We start from the raw sequence: 20,447 nt of genomic DNA on the forward strand, positions 1-20,447 counted from the left end.
AGAAATAATTAATTTAATACTTGCTATTTAAAAATAATATTTTTTCTCTGTATGTATATAAAAATATAATTAGATATTAGCATTAAAAAATTATATTGATAGTTATCAAATTGGTAAATTCTATCCTATTCTCCCTAAAGTAATATGTAAGTTATCGTCTATGATGTGTCACTTTTTAATTGGTTATTATTTTAACCATACTTGGGCTATTTTGTAATTAAGTTATTATTTAAAATGTGTAATTGTATAATTTCTTAAAATACTGCGATGGAACTTTAACGACGTTGTTAAAGGATGATCGACGACAGAAAGAGGGATCAAGTGAGAGGGCAGGAGATAGCGACGACGTCGGCGCTACTTGTCAAGACAATGGCGGCGATACTTAGAAGGACGGCGAAGATACAGACGACGGAAATTCAACGACATCGTTAAGGGATGATGCACGGAAGAAAGAGAGACCAAGTGAAAGGGCAACAGATAGCGACGACCTCGACGCTTCTAATTAACGGGAGAAGTATTCTTTTGGGAAAAAATGATTTGGAAAGATAAAAATAAATTTAGTTTTTAATATTTTTAGAAATTATACAGTTACCCATTTCAAATAATAACTTAATTACAAAATTGCTCTATTATAGTTAAGATATTAACTCTCATTAAAATAAAGTAACTCAGGTTAAAAATAAACATTCAATTACAAAGTGACACATCATAGAGGGTAACTTATATGTTATTTTAAGGGGTTTGGGTAGAATTCACCTATAAAAGTAACTCAAAATCAATTTTTTTAAACCATTGAATCTTGATTCTAACTTTTAATCACAACATTAGTATTTTCTCCAAACTATATGTAATAAATATTTGAAGGAAAAGAAGTGAAAATATGTATTAAAAACATAAGCAGTGAAAATTAAAAAATTAAATTAAAAAATTAAAAAATATGTAAATAATAATAATATTTTTATTTGAATTATATTATTTTGTTAGTTTTATTTTTTGTAGAACAGTAAGGTAGAAAAAAATAGAGAATGAGAAAAAAGAGAGAAAAATTTTAAAAAAGAGATATATAATAGATAATAGATTTAGAAGGCAGTCTCCAAAAACGTTAGAATCAAACCTAGGAAAATGATGAGACGACTCAAATTTTGTGACCACCAATGTTTAAACAAATTTTTTGATCACCAACGTTTATATCTCTATATGACATTTCTAACCAATCGTTATTTTAATTAGAGTCATCGTTAGTTTTTGAACCTAGCTGGCAATGAGATTTCCAATGTAACAATAGGCGTTAGTGTAATAGTGTTAACACTTTATACCCCTTTCTTCCTCTTCGAATCCTCAACTTCTTCTCACCTTCAACCATTGAAAACCCTAATCCCCAAAATCTGAAGACACCAAAAACAAATCTAAAGACTAGAAAATGTTAACATAAATCATTCTTTGCAAAATTAGTCTTTTTCACTTCTAATGACCCCATAAACACTTGCTATAACGATGATGATGATGGGACTCTAAAAACTGGTCTTAAATTCATAAAATGATTCAAAGAGGCCTCTAAAAGTTGGAAACATTCTCTTCAAATCGGTCTCTTGTCTCTTTAAATTTGTACAATTTTAGCCTTCACATTTCGGAATTAGGGTTTTTCAATCGGAAAAAAAAGAAAAGCGGGAAGAAGATGAGTATTCAAAGAGGAAGAAAGGACGATAATATCAACGTTAACACCTATTGTCACATTGGATATCTTACTGCCACCTGATCAAAAACTAACGGGGACTCTTCGTAAAGTAACAATAGATTAGAAATGTCAAGCAAAAATAAACATTGATGGTCACAAATTATTTATAGAGAAAAGGACAAATAGATCACTGACATTTTGTCTCGCGGACATTTTTTTTCCTGACCATTGAAAAATACTTTTAAGTTCCTGACCATCACAAAACTTGGACGTCCCCGTTCAAATGCCTCCGTCAGGGACTGATCCGTCCAAATGCCTCCGTCAGGGACTGATCTGTCCAAGTTTTGTGAAGGTCAGGGACTTAAAAATATTTTTCAATCGTCAGGGACGAAAATATCCGCGGGATAAAAGGTCAAGGACCTATTTGTCCTTTTCTCTTATTTAATTATTCATGGTCAATTTTGTCGCCGAGTGAAGGTAACCAATTTGGGTTGATCTAGTAATTAATTCACTAGTTCACTTAAATAAGTAGTGGGAGTTCAAATCTAGCTTTGTGTATATAACAATCCATTGGCCAATAGTAAATCCTTAAATAGAACTTTGATTCGTGACGAATGAGTCCTTAGTCTATCGGACTAGGAGATACCATGAAAAATTAAAATAAAATAAAAAGTAAGTGAAGGTAACATAGTTTCATTGCACATGCCTTAATTATAACAGAAAATTTCTATTTTTCTATATAGTCAGTTAGTCACTAGGCAGTTGACACTTTAATTTCACTAATTGGTGGTCTTTCTATGCAGGGCGGGTGGACAGTTCAAATTCAAAGCGAAGTTTCAATGTATATAAAATCAAAGTACCAAGTAGAACAAGAATTGATACTATCGAAGTTTCTATATTTTGAATTGACAAATTTATTGTTATAAATATCATAAGACAACATTAACTTGTGCTTAGAGTAAATCCAAGTCAAGGATTTCATTAGTTATATGCTAATCAAATGACAATCATCACAAGGCTCAGAAATGGAAGGCATTGCAACTCTTTTCTAGCAAAGAAGAAAGAAAAGATAAAAAGGAATTTTGCTGTCTAGCTTCAAAAATAACATGCAGAGTGAGACACAAAAGTTATGATTTTTTTTACATTTATAAACACAAGAGTACAATTTAATGAGACACAATTTATACTCGGGTCTTACTAATGATGCATACACTAGACCTTAATTGTTCTTGCTCTCTATACATCTCACACCTGCACTTACTCACTGCTACTCTTCGATTATCACTCTCCCCTTCACACTTCACAATTCCCCTCGTACACACAATTCAAAGCTCCCAGTAGTATTTTATTTAGGTCGTTGCTACCGTGCTGAAGCCCTTATATTTCAGCAGGTGATAAACTGAGCTGGCGGCATCATCTAGTGGACGCGTATTGATGTTGGGGGTGCATGTGCAGACAAAAACCCGTCCGCTGCAGTGGTTGCAGAGAGGAATTTAGATGAGTTGGGATAATTACGTAGGTCATAAGCTTATATTAAATTATTAATGATAGTTATGTTTTTGGATTGGATTTTTTTGTAGGTCATGGATATTTTTTGTTATAATGGTGGGCTTGGGATTTTTTAAGGGTTATTTTTGTATTGTGTATGACCTAACAGTGAAGGAACAGGTTTTTAAAAATATTCAGTTTGAAAGAGAGAAAACTAACATGTTGATATTAGACATAGTTAATTGGACCATGTAATATGGGAAAAGGAATTTGTTTCCTTTTTTTTTATATATACCAGAGACATGGGGAAAGACTTAGGAGACAGAAGAAAAAAATAAATAACATTGAGAGTAACCTAAGCATTGACATGAGTACTATTAAAAGTATGTTGACAGAGATTGAGATTGGAACTTGAGAGATTAAACAAAATTTTACATTTAGTGATTAAAAATTAAAACTAAAATTTTAATTGAAACATAAAATTGTAATCACTTTAATATTTCTAAAAAATTAAGACACATTAAAATCATTTTATATTTATATTTATTTTAAACTAAATAAAATATTAACTAAGATATAACTATATTTTACACTAAATATATCACACAAAGTTAATATCTCAATTTTAATTTCTTCTTCAAATGCAATCTAAAAGTTATAGTGAAGCCAATGAATTAGGTTGGGTGAAATGTAGATTATTACCCATTTCATCCAACCCAATTCACTAGCTTCACCATAACTTTTAGACTGCATTTGAAGAAGAAATTAAAATTGAGATATTACCTTTGTGTGATATATTTGGTGTAAAATATAGTTATATCTTAGTTAATATTTTATTTAGTTCAAAATAAATATAGATATAAAATGAGAATATTTATTAAAATATTTTTAATTATTAAAAAAATATTATTAAAACTTTATTTTTTTTTTTCCAGAATTTTAATGTGTCTTAATTTTTTAGAAATATTAGAGTGATTGCAATTTTATGTCTCAATTAAAATTTTAGTTTTAATCTCTAATCACTAAATGTAATATTGAGTTTAATCTCCTAAGTTCCAATCCCAATCTCTATCAATATACTTTTAATAGTATTCATGTTAATGTTTAGGTTACTCTCAATGTTAGTTTTTTTCTTTTCTTCCGCCTCCTAAGTACTTCCAGGTCTCTGGTATATATAAAAAAAAAAAGAAACAAATTTCTTTTCCCATATTACATGGTCCAATTAAATAAGCCTAATATCAACATGCTAATTTTCTCTCTCTCAAACTGAATATTTTCAAAAACCTGTTTCTCCTTCGTTAGGCCATACACAATACAAAAATAACCCTTAAAAAATCCCAAGCCCACCATTACAACAAAAAATATCCATTGACCTACAAAAAAATCCAATAAAAAAACATAACTATCATTAATAATTTAATATAAACTTATGACCTACATGATTATCCCAACTCACCTAAATCCCTCTATGCAATCCCTGCAGCGGACGGACTTTTGTCTGCGCATTCACCCCCAACATCAATACGCGTCCACCAGATGATGCCGTCAGCTCAGTTTATCACCTGCTGAAATATAAGGGCTTCAGCACAGTAGCAACGACCTTTTATTTATAGGAACTTCAAGTCAATGACATAACCTCCTATAGCAACTAGAACTTTCTAGCCTATTCACTACATAATGAATATAAGGTTTTCAAAATCCTATAGCAAGAAGCTTCGATGTTCGAATCTCATCTAATAAGATGTATAAGGTTAATACTTCTAGAATTAGTGGACTTTAAAGATATGTTGGAAATTACATACAATAGAAGAGTGGCATTAACAATTAGAGAGTGAAAATATCCACTCCCCTCTTAAAGTACTATCACAAGAAAAGGATGGTGGACGAATTCTGGAATGGATTCCCATAATCAAATTCAACCAACCATGATTTTGCATTTCGAGGCATGATGTTCGATGAATAAAGAGCATTTGAGACAGTGGTGATCAAAGGAGATTCACATACTTCAAAGCAAGGAAAAACATACTTGCTGCTTCCCCAAATCCTACCTGACATTTAAAATAATAACTACATTAGAACAAAAAAAAAAAAAAAAAACTCAACACAGACAACAATTGGATTGTGCTAGGTTTGAAACTTGGAGAAATATGCAACAGGTTTGTGTGCTAGCAGTATCCTTCTAAACAATTGCACCACCAAAATATTAGAAAGGGATTTTGAAATACTGAACAAAGATCGATCTTTAATTAAATTCTAAAAAGAAACATGAGGATGGAGCTGGAAGAAAAACAACTTTGCAAAGACAAGTTCAACATGTTTCTGAGATAAATAGTAACCAAGTTTAAGAAGACAGACACTTGGTGTACTTTAGTTCCAATCGATGGCCATAATTTATAGTTATATCTCAAAACCAATTTCAAATTGCTAGCCACAGAAACAATGCCTCTTTAAGTCTCTCATATTTCACTTATTCAACCTTCTCAAATATTGTTCCATGGAAGATCACTTAAAAAATTACTTCCAAGAAATGCTACACTGTCCAAAAGCAAACCAATCATTTGAAAAGCTAAACAGATCAATATCTACAACCATCTAAGGAACATTTGTTTGTGCAACTAAGAAAGTGAGGATTAAACTTCTCTTAGCCAATGTGAAAGGAAAAAAAAAAAAAAACACACACACACACACAATGAATAAATTGGAAACCAGGGAATGTTGCTATCTACTGTTCAGATTTTTTTTAAAAAAATTCCCCATGAAGGTAATCACTAGCCAGATTCAAAATGAAAGAACATGAATGATCATAGTAATTCCAACTACACTCCCTAAATATTCTAAACATAAGAAATTAACCAATGACACAAGGTTATAATAAAATTTTGAGGACATAGGAATGTTTAGACTTCAGCAATGATATAGCCATGAATAGTCCATCATTCTTGACATAAAAGCGAATAAACTTTTTCAGCTCACCTAGCTGGTAGGTCATGCTTTGTCAATCCTTAAGTTCCATTCTAAGTTTTTATATAGGTTGGTTTGATTTCTACATATTTATACTGCACAATCATGTATAAACCACCTTGTAAGCACTTGGCAGTCTAGGAATTGGTCCTAAGACAGAGCCAAATCAAATCTTACTCTAAACCTTAATTTGATGAATAAAAGTCATAATAAAACTTTTCAACATAAAAAGAAACAGTTTTAGTTGAAAAACAATAATGTATTACCTTCTTTTATCGCTTCAACAGGCCTCTAAAGATCATTTTACAAAGAAGCTTCTCTGCTTTTTCTTTTTCATTTTTCTCAAGGGCATGAACAATTGCAAAAGCAGTTATATCATCTAGAGCACAACCATTGCCATCCATTTGATAGCAAGCTTGTTGCTTTGTCGAACAAGCCCTCCTTAGTCCTTACACAGCCCATTGATCATAGCATCAATTGCTTTGACATCTCGCCAACCTTTATTATGGAGAAGGTTGAAAACCTCTTCAGCAGTTTTATGTCTCCCGTGATTATAGAATCCATCGATCAGTATGGTGTATGGCATAAGGACCAACCCCCCTTGCCAAAAATTTTCTGAAATAATTCAATTGCAGCATCAAGATGACTACCTTTACACAAACTGTCTAATAAGATATTGTAAGTAATAATATTTGGGGGTTGGCCTCTAGCATACATATCCTCAAGAAGATTTTGCACATCAGGTATTCTCCCTGATTTGCAAAAGCCATCAATAAGAGAATTATATGTTACAGTACTTGGAACCAAATTTCTCTGGGGCATCTCCTTAAAGAGTGTTACAGCTTCATTCAATCGTTTGTGTTTACAATATCCATTTATCATAATACTATAACTCCAGACACAAGGAGCCAGACCAATTTTCTTCATATCACCAAATAAACTTGCTGCTTCATCCACTTTGCCAGTTAAAATGTATCCATATATTAATGCATTGTATGTGACTACATCAGGCTTGATTCCTATGTCCATCAACATATCAAACACTTGTTTGGCTTCTATTATTCTTCGTTCTTTACATAATGCATTGACTAGAATGTTATAGGTACATACATCTGGGTTAATGTCTTTAACAACCATATCATTCAACAATTGAGTTGCTTCTTTTAAACGACTGGTGCAACACAAACCATGCATCAGAGAATTGTATGAGACAACATCAGGATAAATTCCTCGAGAAATCATCTCTGAGAACAAATTTTGTGCCTCATTTACAAGACCATCTTTACGCAATCCATCGATAATTGTTCTGTACATCACTATGTTAGGCTTAACTGTATAACTCTCTAGCTTTTGCAAAAGCTCCATGGCGGCTCTTGCTTGCCCCATTTTACATAGACCACTAATTAAGGTCCCATAACTAACCTCATCAAACTGAAAACCTAGAGATATTAGCTTGTCATGAAACCGTAGGGCTTCCCTAACCTTGCCGTTTATACAGAACCCTTTGATGAGTGTGGTCAGTGTTATAACATTCAATTCATGACCCATCTTGATAATCTTGGCCAATGCAGAGAAAGCAGAGTTCATTTGACCCAAACGGCAAAAACAATTGATCAATAAGCTCAGACTAATCATGGAAGGAGAGATACCCCTAAACTCCATTTGTGCAAAAAGAAAAATAACAGTGGGGTATTCTTTCATGTTAACAACAGACATCAAAATCTTACCAAGTTCGAGTTGAGATGGAGTGCGGTGCTCATTGATGAGGCGAATGAAAAAGGCAACAGCATCATCAATGTTAGTGTGAAACCCAGAAACACTCTTCTTAGCAGTTAATGTTGCTGCCAAATGGGAGTCAGGTTTTGCATTTGAGAAAGAGTGAGAAGCATTACGAAGAGAAACAAGTTTGAGAAGGCCACATCTTCTGTTGTTTGTCATTGCAATTCGGCATGTTACTTACGGTTCTCTTTCTCTTCGCTTCTCAATAAGGTTTTGCCTGTTATGAAATAAAGTGGATGTGTTAGTTGGTGGTGCATATGATTTATCACATATTAATTGAGTACATAGTTACCCGTTGCAGAATTGGAAAAGAATTTGACCCTATGTAGCACCCTAACTATCAGAATGTTACACTTTCGGCTGCGCCACTCTAATAGCTCGGATATTACGACGACTTCTAAACTTAATAATAAAATATGAGCCTTTAACTAGAATACCGGTTCGCTATTTCTTTGAGAAATTGAAAATTCTTTTAATTTGCTAACAGATATGTATATACATATACACACAACTTTTTATCCAAGTAATTTACAAATGTTAGATATATACATATCATACAGCTCTTATCCCTCTTATAAAATTATAATGACAAAGGCGAGGGAAAACTATGACGAATATATGTACAAACAGAAACAATACAGCTAAGGACTTATAAAAAAAAACTTCATCAGCTTCCTCGTCCATCCTGAAAAGAGAGTCTGTAGGGGAGTGAGAACATCGTCCTCGAAAGAGTTCTCAGTAAGGGGTTTTTAAGAATTGTCGTAAGAAGATATTTTAAATAAAACTATTTTCAAAACGCAGTGATTATTAGTTTATTATTCAAATCTAAAATTCGTATTTTTCTTACAAAAAAATTCAAGCAAAATAACATTTTAACCAAACTTAGATTCAATCATTCATGGCCTCCGGCCCAAACGCACCCAATCACGGCCTCCGACCCAATATATAATCAGATCTCGACCTCTGGCCAAATCAAAACACTTCACCATTGAAACTCAATCTCAAACAGAATCAATCACAAACACAAACAAATTCAAAGCAAACACATATAAAGAATACTTACAGCAAGTATCACAGTTACCACTTAAATAGAATTCATTAGATAGGCAAACCAAAACACTTAAGCACACCCAAAAAAAGCACACAAATGCAACATGATGCATGACTGTCCTACTAGCCGTGAGCTCACGTGTTGATTACTTTGCCAGAACCTGACACATCCGGCAGCTAACCTGGATATTGTCCTCTTGAAAACCGGTGGGTGGTACACCACCACAAACCCCACCATTGCGAGCGGTACACCACCACGAATCTCACAAGATCTTCAATTGAAAAACAACACACACACGTGGGCGGTACACCACCACAAACCCCACATAACATTCACTTTTAAAAACATGTGGGCGGTAAATAACCACGATCCCCACAGACACATTCATAACCCGTGGGCGGTAAATAACCACGATCCCCACGTTTATCGCGACGCTGGACAAGCGGTACACCACCACGATCCTTGCCAGGCGCATAAATCACATTCTCCTCAAATCATTTTTATTTAAAACCAACGCCACTCCTTATAACCTTTTCCAAAACCTCCAAAACCACTTTACTTAACACAAGTTCTTTCATACAAAACCCAATTCTTATTTAACCAAGATTTTTCCAAACCAACTTCAAAACCATTTCAGATTTAAACCTCTTTCAAAAGACTAAAATAATCATTTATTAATTAACCCTCACGGCAGAGTCTCGGGACTTTAGGGAGGACGACAACCAGTCTCGTTCTTTAAAATTATTAAACTCTTTCAATCAAAATTCCTTAAAATATAGTTCTTTAATTAAACTCAAAACATAAAGCTTTTCTTAATAATTCGAAATCAAATAATATAATCCTTAAATCAAATTTTCTTTTGAATAACGCTCTAAACAAAGTTTTAGTATTTTATAAAAATTTCGACAACATCTCCTCTAAAACTCAGGACTTAGGCCACCTTTTTCGGGTCCCAACCAAACCTAACCAAACGCCTCAGAATCATTTTCAATAAATCAACAAAACTCATTCCCAATATCTCAAATCATTTCAAATGCCAATTCATTCTCAATATCAAATTAAACCCGAAAACAAAAAAAAAACATTTTACATAGTATTTAATCAAACCAGCTTTCCAACTCAATAATCTGAAACACCCACAGTCCAATCATCCTCATAATAACCTTGATCCAAGTACAAAAACCCGATTAAACATCTTTAATCAATCAATAAACCATTCAAACTAGCATTTACATTCATACAGGAAAACTCAGTTCATTTCATAAGACTTACGAAATCATAAAAATATGTCTTTCATATTAATATCAACTTATAACAATTCTTGAAAGTAAAATAAGTTTAAGAAATCGCCCCTACCTCGTTCGCGACTTAACTACGCGACAAACTCCGTTTTCTCTCGGCCTATACCCTCAACAGTCACAATCACAGTCCATTCCACCCTCGCAGCAACGGCGGCAATCCCAAAAGCGACATGCAACAACCAGGAATTGATCCTACATTACCAAAACCTCAGAATTTTCACCAAACACATAACTAACGCATATAGACTAGCTGTGAGGGTTTCGGACCAGAAATGCTTACTGTAACAAAGGGAAAACGTAGAAACAGAGCGCAGTGGATCCCGGGCGACAGAACGGCGACAAGAAATAGCAAGAACAGCAGCCGCTTCGCGGTGACCACCCTCCACACGACCCTGTCTCTTGTCCTCCCCTGCAGCCCGGACAGCGGCAAAACGGCGACAGAGCCCAGTTCCTCAAACGGCAGCGGTTTGGGACATAGCTTCTTCTCTTCTTCGAGCTCGACGGCAACGCGTGGTGATGGGGGCGGCAGCGAGGCGCGACGGTGAACCTAGCTCGACGGTGGCTGAGCAGCGGCAGAGCGCGACAGCTCCTCTTCCTCGCGGCGTCTCTGGCTCGTGGCGCCCTCTATTTAAGTAGATTATTAATTTAATTTAATATAATTAAATTTGAGAATAGCGTTTAGTTTATAAAATGGGAAAATTATTCTAAACGACGGTTAGGAAGATTTAATTATTAAAAAAGACTTTTAATATCAAAATTAGTAAGAAGGACCAAATCTTTTTATAATATTTACAGTCTGTTTGGACACCTTTAAATGATGGAATTAGAATTCAATTCCATCAAGAAATGAATTCCTAAAGAAATGGAATTCAATTCCATAGTTTGGAACAACTAACTCATTTAATGAGATAGAATTGAATTCCATTGTTTGGAATGACTTGTTGATGAATTACATTATTTCTCTAAGACCTTTTTACCCCTCAATAAATATTAAGTATAATTTTATTTATCAATTAAATTAGATATATAATTATATAAATCACTTATAAGTAAAATGATGTTATGATCCTTTAAACTGCAAATTTATTAATAATGAAATGATGTTATGATCCTTTAAACTGCAAATTTATTTGGGTGTAGACTGTAGACAGTATTCCACTTCTCTATTTCAGTTTTAAATATAATACTCAGTGTAAATCCATCAAGAAAAAATTGTCTTCAGCAAGTCATAAGATGAGATGTAAGAAGAAACTAAATTATGTAAGATAACAACATATAGAATACCAAATCTATGAACATTTTACCATAGCAATTGATTACTTAGGATGGGATAAAGCAAATCCAATCATGCTAATATAAAACAAACATGCATAACCAGGAAATTCATTATTACAATCCAATCCAAACAAATATGTTAATATAACACAAACATGAAACCATCATTCTCAAATCCTGATTCTTAATTTGACTTGATAAATAAATACTAGAAGAGAGTGCATAGAAATTAATGCAGAATTAATAAACATATATTAGAAAAAGGTAGATGGTATTTGAAAGTCCTATCAAAACGTTAAAATATTAGAAAAAGGTAGATGGTATTTGAAACTCCTACTAATTTGGTTAATCTCAAACTGATTTGAAAGTTAAAATCAAAACGTTTTTATCTTTTATCTGCATATCTTTTTCAGTTCAAGAACACCCTGACAAAGTCAACTAAACAATTTAGTTCAAATTTGATATTTTCTAGAGAGGCTTTACACCAACCAAGTCCTATCTAACTATGATAAATATTACAAATAGAGCGACAGAGAATCCTCCCAACATTATTCTCTCAAAAGTTCAATCAGAAAACATATAACTTGAACTTCAACGAACTGTGAATTCAGAACACTTTCCAATCAAAACCACTCAACAAATTCAAGTATGAAAGATGTTAGAGAATCATTAGCATTAATTAGGATCAATTAGTATCGTCTATATTTATGTAGTATATCTGTATATTAATTATAGGATTCTATGCTTTTATTACTCTGATTCATTTAGCACCTATAAATACCTCTTGTATATTGTACTTTTGGGCACAACTTAATAATACACTTTTCACATCATTCTCTCAGTCTCTTGTTTCAAACATGGTATCAAGAGCTTAGGTTTTTCTCGGCCGGACGCGCCGCCACGCGCCACTTGAAGTAGGCTGTCCGGTTGCAGGTGTTCTTCTTCCAGAAGCATTCGTCGCCGTTGGATCAGCGCTCCAGATCAACGGCTCAGCAACGCCCACGTGTCAGCCAGACGAGAGACGGACCGCATCCGATCCACGCGCCCGACCCGACCCGGTTCTCTGACCCGCGCGCCACCTCGCGCCCAGTAAGCCGCTGACGTGTCTTGCCTCTCCAATCACCCCGTGCCACGTGTCATTACTTGCTGACGTGGCTGCTGACGTGGCGCTGACGTGGCAGACAAGTGGGACCCTCCCTAAGGTTTTTTGGTGAGCTCTTTCCGATTTTGCCATCCGTTTCCTCATTTTCTGCTCCGAAATTGCAGTTTTTCTCTCCTCTCCTTGTTCTCTATGACTACTTTTATGGAAAAGTCAGATGTTTTTGCTGCCACAGACAGAAAGGGGGTCTTCTGTCGCAACTGTAACCATTTTAGGCACCCGTTCTCCAGCTGTCCCTCTGTTGAATGTCGCACATGCCACCAGAAAGGGCATATTAGCTACCATTGTTCACAGTTGTTCTGCCGTTATTGCAAGCTCTCGGGACATTTGCTTACTACCTGTCCTACTCGTCCACCACGTCCTGCGCCTGCTTCTGTTGTTGCCGCTACTACTGAACCTACCACTGTCTCTTTATCTGATATTGCATCTCTTCTACAGCGTCTTCTCTCTGTTTCTGGTAATACCCCTGCTGCTTTATCGAGCCCTCCAGGTACACATCATTCTCTCAGTCTCTTGTTTCTAACAAAAGAGATCAAAGGAGCTAAAACCAATTCAACAATAAACAAAACCTAAGCATATTCATAGTCAGGAAAACCACAGCATATTCATATTCATATTCATAAATAAATTCAAAAACCAATTCAACAATCAACAAAATCTCGTTCATAATCAGCAAAACAACTGCATATTCATATTCATAAACAAATTCATAATGCAATTCAATATTTCAACCACTGCCATATTCTAATCAGCATCATAAACCAATCAACAATGAAATTAACAGCAATAACATCAATCAATCAACTACTAAAAATTAATATAGCGTACAGAATATTAGAATAACTGGAAAAAAAATTTAAATGGTTACCTGTTGTTGCTGTTGTTGCAGAGGCAGAATCGATTTCGGAAGGTGGACGATGCATGGCAGGCAGCAACAACCACTGCGGCATGGACCACGAGGGACGAGCAGCAACAATCACCCAGAGACGGAGGAGAGGCGGAGGGAGGTGCGGCGAGACGCGAGCAGGAAGCAAAGCTCGAGCAGAGACGAGAGGAGGGAGAGTGGCGAGGGAGGCGCGGCGACACAAACAGGAAGCGCAGCTCAAGCAGACGCGGAGGCGAGAGACGCCCGAGCAGCTGAGCTCAGACGGAGGAGAGAGGCCAAACACGAGCACACGACGCGGAGGATCCGGCTAGAGGCGCGGCAACGACGGCGAGCATGCAGTGGCGGTGACCCGAGGTGAGCTCCCAACTCTGCCTGTGTGTGACTGTCTGTGGTGGTGCTTCAGAATCAGTTAAGCAAAATAGGGTTTAAGGAAGTGAAGGGATGATGGAATATTATAATTTGGACAGGGGTATTTTTGATATTGTACAGTTTAAGTGAAATTTAGGTGAGAATTGATTTTGAAATCAGATTAAAGTAGGTCTGATTTGTAAATGGGGTAAAATGAGAATTGGAATTCTCACTTGAATTCAACTTTATGTTTTTTTTTTCTATTCTAAAGTAAGGAATAGAATTTAATTCATCTATGATTTTAAATCAGATGCATTTTAAACAGGCTGTTTATAAAAAATCCTCTTATCATGAAGGATGTCCTTGAAACTTAGTCTATAGTGCTGAAGAAGCAAATTCATCTTTCATTCCTTCATGATTTTATAGTCCCCTTTGGTGTATCGTGGATAGTGAAGAGGCATTTGAAACTCTGAACAAATAGTAGGATACTCTTGTTGGGTCAATCCTTTTTCAGCAGTTTTGTTAATAGGGTAGTATCCCAAAATATGGCAAGCTGAGTGAATAAGCCATCTAAGAGTCATTTAGACAATATAATCTTAGAGGCAGTAGTACTCCAATTTTTGTTTCAGGTGAATCTTGCACATATTAAGCATGTTTATATGTAGGTGCATTGTGTACAATAATAACGTACACATGAAACAATTTCGGATAAAATTAATAAAAAAATATTAAGATATTTGAATATTCATTTATACTCTTGCTAATAATTGAATGGTAGACATTTATTATTTGATTATTTTTTATTAATTAATTATTTATTTTTATTTATTTTTTTGTTTTTGTAATCTTTTGCTAATTAAAAAAAAGGACAAAAAAATCATAAAAGTAAAAAATAGGAGAGAAAATGAGGGTTTAGTGGTAGTACAGTGAGGCAGCCGACAATGTCGGCAGAAGAGATAAGGGGGAGAGCAGGGGAGGACTTGCATCAGGAGAAAAGAAGGATCATATTTTGGGAGGGGTTTTTAAGCCCTTGAAGGTTTCTTTCAGGGATAAAATTGTGGGATCTAAGATTGCTAAAGTTTTTTCACTCGTTAAACTTTATTCGAAGATAACATTGTGGTAGTTTCTGAGAAGCAAGGAGATCTCTTGTCACCGAGTGTAACGTTTACCCAAGAAGCTAAGAATTGTTTGGCAGAACCTTATAAGGATGCCATAGTGATTAAGGTGCTAGGTAAACATTATAGCTACACTGCATTGTCTCATAAACTCCGAACAGTATGGCGGATTAATGAAGGTTTTGATTTGTTGAACGTGGGGTTTGACTATTTTTTTGTGAAGTTTGATGTGGCTGAGGAGCGAGAAAAGGTTTTTTTTAGGAGGTTCATGGATGATTGAGGGAAATTATATGGCAGTGACGCCTTGGGATCAAGAGTTCAGATCAAGTGAAAACTGCTTTGGAGCAACTCTAGTGTGGATTAGAATTTCTGGATTACCAATTTGGTGCTACCAAGAAGATGCAATGCTCCGTGTTGCAGCTGCAGTTGGCATCCCCGTCAAGGTTGATTTGGCAACAAAATTAGCTGAAAAAGGACGATATACTCGTGCCTGTGTTCAGATAGATTTAGGATTACCAGTGACTAAAAAGATTCTTATTGAAGATTTTGAATACGAGGTTGAATATGAAAGTCTTTACCTTATTTGTGGCTCCTGTCTCAAGTTTGGTCATGATATGAAGTTGTGCAAGACTGACAGCAACACGGGAGGAGGAACTAATACCAAGGTGGTCGGCGATGTAGCAAAGTAGTCAAAAAGCTCAAATTCAAAAAATCTGGTGCAGGTGGAAACGGCATGTTTTCATTTTGGCAAGAATCTTAGAGGTAAGACTGTAGATATTGCTGTCCCAAATTTGGTGGAAAGTGATTTGTATGTTGTTCACCTAGACCATGCACAACATGAGGACTTGGAAGGTTGGACTCAAGTAATTAGGAAAGAAAAATATAAAATGGGTTAAAAACCTTCTCCTAACACCCATCATGTCCAACCAAAAGTAAAGAAGACTCCTAACAAGGCTACCAATACTTGGATAAGGCCTAATCATCAACGTTCAACACATGCTATTGGATCCAAAGTAAAATTAAGCAGGGGTATCAATATTGGAAAGTCGGTTAGTGTGGCTTCTTCGGGGACCCGTCACAATGTACATCATTAGCAGCAAGGTGAGATAACAAATGGCACTGTGCGGAAGCACCCTCGCCCAAACTCTTTGCAGAATTCACTGGCAGATAATGATGGAGCATCGGCGGTGGATGCGCAAGTTTCGACGGAGAAAATTGCGTTGCAACTTGAGAGTCCATTAAAGGCATGATCGTCGAAGACAGGGACATCATGTTGAGTCTCTGGTCTATTATTAGAGCTCTTTTTTTGTTATTTTTTATGGATAGTTTCAATATCATAGCCTGGAATGTGAGGGGTGCGTCTAACAAGATGGCCCGTGTGCATTGCAAAAATTTGGTGAGAATATATAAACCATCTTTTTTCTTTCTCTTTGAGGCTCATACTATGTTTAATAATTTGAAAAATTTTTGGGATATGTTGGGTTTTCATTGTGTTGATGTTGAAGAAGCAGTAGGACACAAGGGTGGCATTTGGTTTCTCTCCTCTATTACTAATGCGTCTTGTGTGGTTACTGACCAAACTGACCAATGTATCACAGTGAAAGTGAGTGTGGGTAACTTAGTTTGGCTTTGTAGTGCAGTGTATGGGAGTCCTCAATTCGAAAAAAGAAGTATGCTTTGGGATCATTTGCGTTCTATTAATTTGGGCCATAATGGACCATGGTTGGCCGTTGGTGATTTTAATGAGATTGTGGCACCAGACGAGAGTACATGTACTTATTTTTCTTCTCACAGAGCTAGTCTATTAGCTACTACTCTAGATGATTATTAACTCTTTGATCTTAAAGTGACTGGTAGGAGATATACTTGGTATAACAGTTCAGGCTGGCAGGAACTTGGCTAAAAAGTTGGATAGAACACTAGTTAATGAGGCGTGGATGGCAATGTTTCCTGAGAGTTATTCTAAAATTCTTAGCAGGCTTCATTCTAATCATTGCCGTATTTTAGTTCGTTGTCATGGTGACCCTAGAGTGAAAGGTTCTCGTCCTTTTAGGTTCTAAGCTGCGTGGGCAACACATCCTTCTTATAAACATGTATTAGTAAGGCTTGGAATCAAGAGTTTAGAAGCGTTGCTAAAAGGCTTAAAATGGTTCAACAGGCTTCTTTGGACTTTAACTCAAAGGTTTTTGGAAATATTTGTGCGAAAAAAGTAAGCTGGAATATCAGATTGATCAGATTCAATAGCGTTTGGAGGTTACCGATATGTTGTCTTTGTGAATTAAAGAAGCTGAATTGAGGGAAGATTACAATAGACTTTTATTGCAAGAGAAACTTTTTTTGTACCAGAAATCTAGAGAGCAGTGGGTCAAGTATAGGGATAGAAACACTAAATTCTTTCATCTTCAGACTTTGGTGCGTAGAAACCATAATAGAGTACATGGATTATATGTTAGAGATGGGTCTTAGTCTACTGATCCAGATATTCTCCAAGAAGAAACCCTCTCTTTTTACAAGAATCTCTTGGGTACAAAGGAAGAGGTTGAGGTTGATTGTTTAGGGGATGTTCCGATGCCTACTCTAAGCACCGAGGCTTGTGCCAAGTTAATTGACCCTGTCTCTTTTGCGGAAGTCAAGTCAGCAGTATTCAATATGAGCCCTTTTAAGGCTCCTAGTCCAGATGACTTTCAAGTTTTTCTTTTTAAAGAATATTGGGAGATAGTAGGCACTGAGATTTGGAATATTGTCCGGACCGCTTTTTTGGGAGAGTACTTAAATCCTAGCATCATGGAAACTCTGATTGTGCTTATTCCTAAAATTGATAACCCTTCCTTTATGAAGGATTTCAAGCCTATTAGCTTGTGTAATGTTGTTAATAAAATTATCACCAAAGTATTGACTAATCGACTTCGGCCCTTTCTTCCAGATATTGTTAGTCCTTTACAAAGAGGTTTTATTCCAGGTCGTGGTGCTCCTAATAATATTATCGTGGCCTAAGAAATTTTGAATTTCATGAAGCACGCAAAATCTAAGAAAGGTACTCTTGCTTTTAAAATTGATCTTGAAAAAGCTTATGATAGGATGGATTGGAGGTTTTTGGAGAGTACTCTCATTGCTTTTGGTTTTCCTATCATCACTGTTAATTTGATTATGAATTGTGTCCTTGCATCATCTCTTTCTATTATGTGGAATGTGAATAGTTTGAATAGTTTTGCTCCTAGAAGGGGGCTTAGACAGGGTAATCTAGTGTCTCCTTACTTATTTGTGCTTTGTATGGAAAGATTGGCTTGCTATATATCTCATAAGGTGATCGAGAGTGTGTGGAAACCAGTTTCTGTCACTAGGGGTGGCCGAAATTCTCTCATTTGATGTTTGCAGATGATCTCTTACTTTTTTGTTAGGCTACAAAGAGTCAGGTCCAAATAGTCATGTATTCTCTTAACATTTTTTACAAGGCATCTGGCATGAAAGTAAATACTGAAAATTCTAAAGTTTTTTGTTCTAAAAATGTGACTGCTCGTAGAAGAGATATTTTTACTAGTGTTTCTTCAATACGTTTTGCTTTGGACTTAGGACGATATCTTAGAGTTAACCTTAATCATTCCCGTACCAGTAGGGCTTCTTTTCATTCGGTGATTGAAAAGGTGAGGGGAAGATTAGCTAATTGGAAGGGAAGGCTTTTAAATAAAGCAGTGAGACTTTGCCTGATCAATTCTGTTGCAGCATCCATTCCTGTCTATCATATGCAGGTATCTTTGGAAGGGTCAAGTTGATGGCAGAGGTCTTTCTCTTGTTAATTGGAGGACCGTTGTTCATACATCGGTTCGAGCTATAAAGGACCGGGTTGGCCGACCTCTTGGAGGGTTGGCCGACCTCTTAGAAGGTTGGCCCATGACCGACCTCTTGGAAAGCTGGCCTGTTACCGACCTCTTCACAAAGAGCTCCGACAAATCGCCATAAGAGGCCCAAGCAAGCCCAAACGAAGGAACACAGCCCAATCCAAAGGCAGTCCAAGCATAAAGAGATGAGTGCGGTTCCCTTAAAGACAAGATAAGATAAGATAAGATAACTATCTTATCTCCAGAAAGGTCACTCCACACCATTATAAATACACTAGAGCACCCAGGTATAACTCATACTCTGATTCTACTAAAAACCTGCTTAATACCCTTGCTAACTTAAGCATCAGAGTCCCTTGCAGGTACCCCCACCCTCTGGTGACGAAAGATCAGCACCACCACCGAGTTCAACAAGTCGGATGCAATAGCTCCGGCCACCACCCACCAGCCGGACACGTCAGCGCCGACCAGCACAGAAGATCTCGTCTGAGATCGACCTATGATGAGCGGATAATTTATACGCTTTTTGGCATTGTTTTTAGTATGTTTTTAGTAGAATCTAGTTACTTTTAGGGATGTTTTTAATAGATTTTGTGTTAAATTCACATTTCTGGACTTTACTATGAGTTTGTGTGTTTTTCTGTGATTTCAGGTATTTTCTGGCTGAAATTGAGGGACTTGAGCAGAAATCAGATTCAGAGGTTGAAAAAGGACTGCTGATGCTGTTGGATTCTGACCTCCCTGCACTCAAAGTGGATTTTTTGGAGCTACAGAACTCGAAATGGCACGCTTCCAATTGCATTGGAAAGTAGACATCCAGGGATTTCCAGCAATATATAATAGTCTATACTTTGGCCAAGAATTGACGACGTAAACTGGCGTTCAACGCCAGCTTTCTACCCAAATCTGGCGTCCAGCGCCAGAAAAGGATCCAAAACCAGAGTTGAACGCCCAAACTGGCACAAAAACTGGTGTTCAACTCCACAAATGGCCTCTGCACGTGCAACACTTAAGCTCAGCCCAAACACACACCAAGTGGGCCCCGGAAGTGGATTTATACATCAAATACTTACTCATGTAAACCCTAGTAGCTAGTTTATTATAAATAGGACCTCTTACTATTGTATGAGGCATCTTTGGATTACCTTATGATCCTTTGATCACGTTTTGGAGGCTGGCCATCTCGGCCATGCCTGGACCTTCACTTATGTATTTTTAACGGTAGAGTTTCTACACTCCACAGATTAAGGTGTCTCCATGATTATTTTATATCTGCCTAACTGAGATTTGCAAGGTGACCATAGCTTGCTTCATACCAACAATCTCCGTGGGATTCGACCCTTACTCACGTAAGGTATTACTTGGACGACCCAGTGCACTTGCTGGTTAGTTGTATCGAAGTTGTGACAATTATGAATTAAGATCAGAGCACCAAGCTCTGGAGCCATTACCAGGATTTGTTCGAGCCTGGAGATCACAATTTCGTGCACCAACCTACAGTTTCAGGTAATCCTCGAAACATTGGCGCCGTTGCCGGGGAACCTGGAAGTCATCCCATCATCATGGCGGACAA

General features: G+C 36.4%; 1 protein-coding gene across 9 annotated transcripts; it reads right to left on the reverse strand.

Moving 5' to 3' along the window:
• On the reverse strand, nt 4,357-10,881 carry LOC107625067 (pentatricopeptide repeat-containing protein At3g22470, mitochondrial). Of its 9 annotated transcripts, XM_021115593.1 has the most exons (6): nt 10,536-10,881; nt 10,311-10,447; nt 6,391-8,120; nt 5,088-5,211; nt 4,620-4,728; nt 4,357-4,536 (listed from the first exon to the last, which is right to left on the reverse strand). In XM_021115593.1, exon 3 carries the CDS (start codon nt 8,060-8,062, stop codon nt 6,692-6,694), a length of 1,371 nt encoding a protein of 456 aa, XP_020971252.1. In that variant the 5' UTR covers nt 8,063-8,120; nt 10,311-10,447; nt 10,536-10,881; the 3' UTR covers nt 4,357-4,536; nt 4,620-4,728; nt 5,088-5,211; nt 6,391-6,691. The 9 variants fall into 9 exon arrangements, with proteins under 9 accessions (XP_020971252.1, XP_020971254.1, XP_020971249.1 ...); XM_021115595.1 differs by having other exon boundaries at nt 4,359-4,725; nt 7,852-8,120; XM_021115590.1 differs by having other exon boundaries at nt 4,359-4,725.

Source organism: Arachis ipaensis, chromosome B02 (genome assembly GCF_000816755.2).
Source record: "Arachis ipaensis cultivar K30076 chromosome B02, Araip1.1, whole genome shotgun sequence".
NCBI lineage: Eukaryota > Viridiplantae > Streptophyta > Magnoliopsida > Fabales > Fabaceae > Arachis > Arachis ipaensis.

Coding starts and splice junctions, on each gene's coding strand:
- LOC107625067 (XM_021115593.1), bottom strand. CDS start 8,062: ATGACAAACAACAGAAGATGTGGCCTTCTCAAACTTGTTTCTCTTCGT.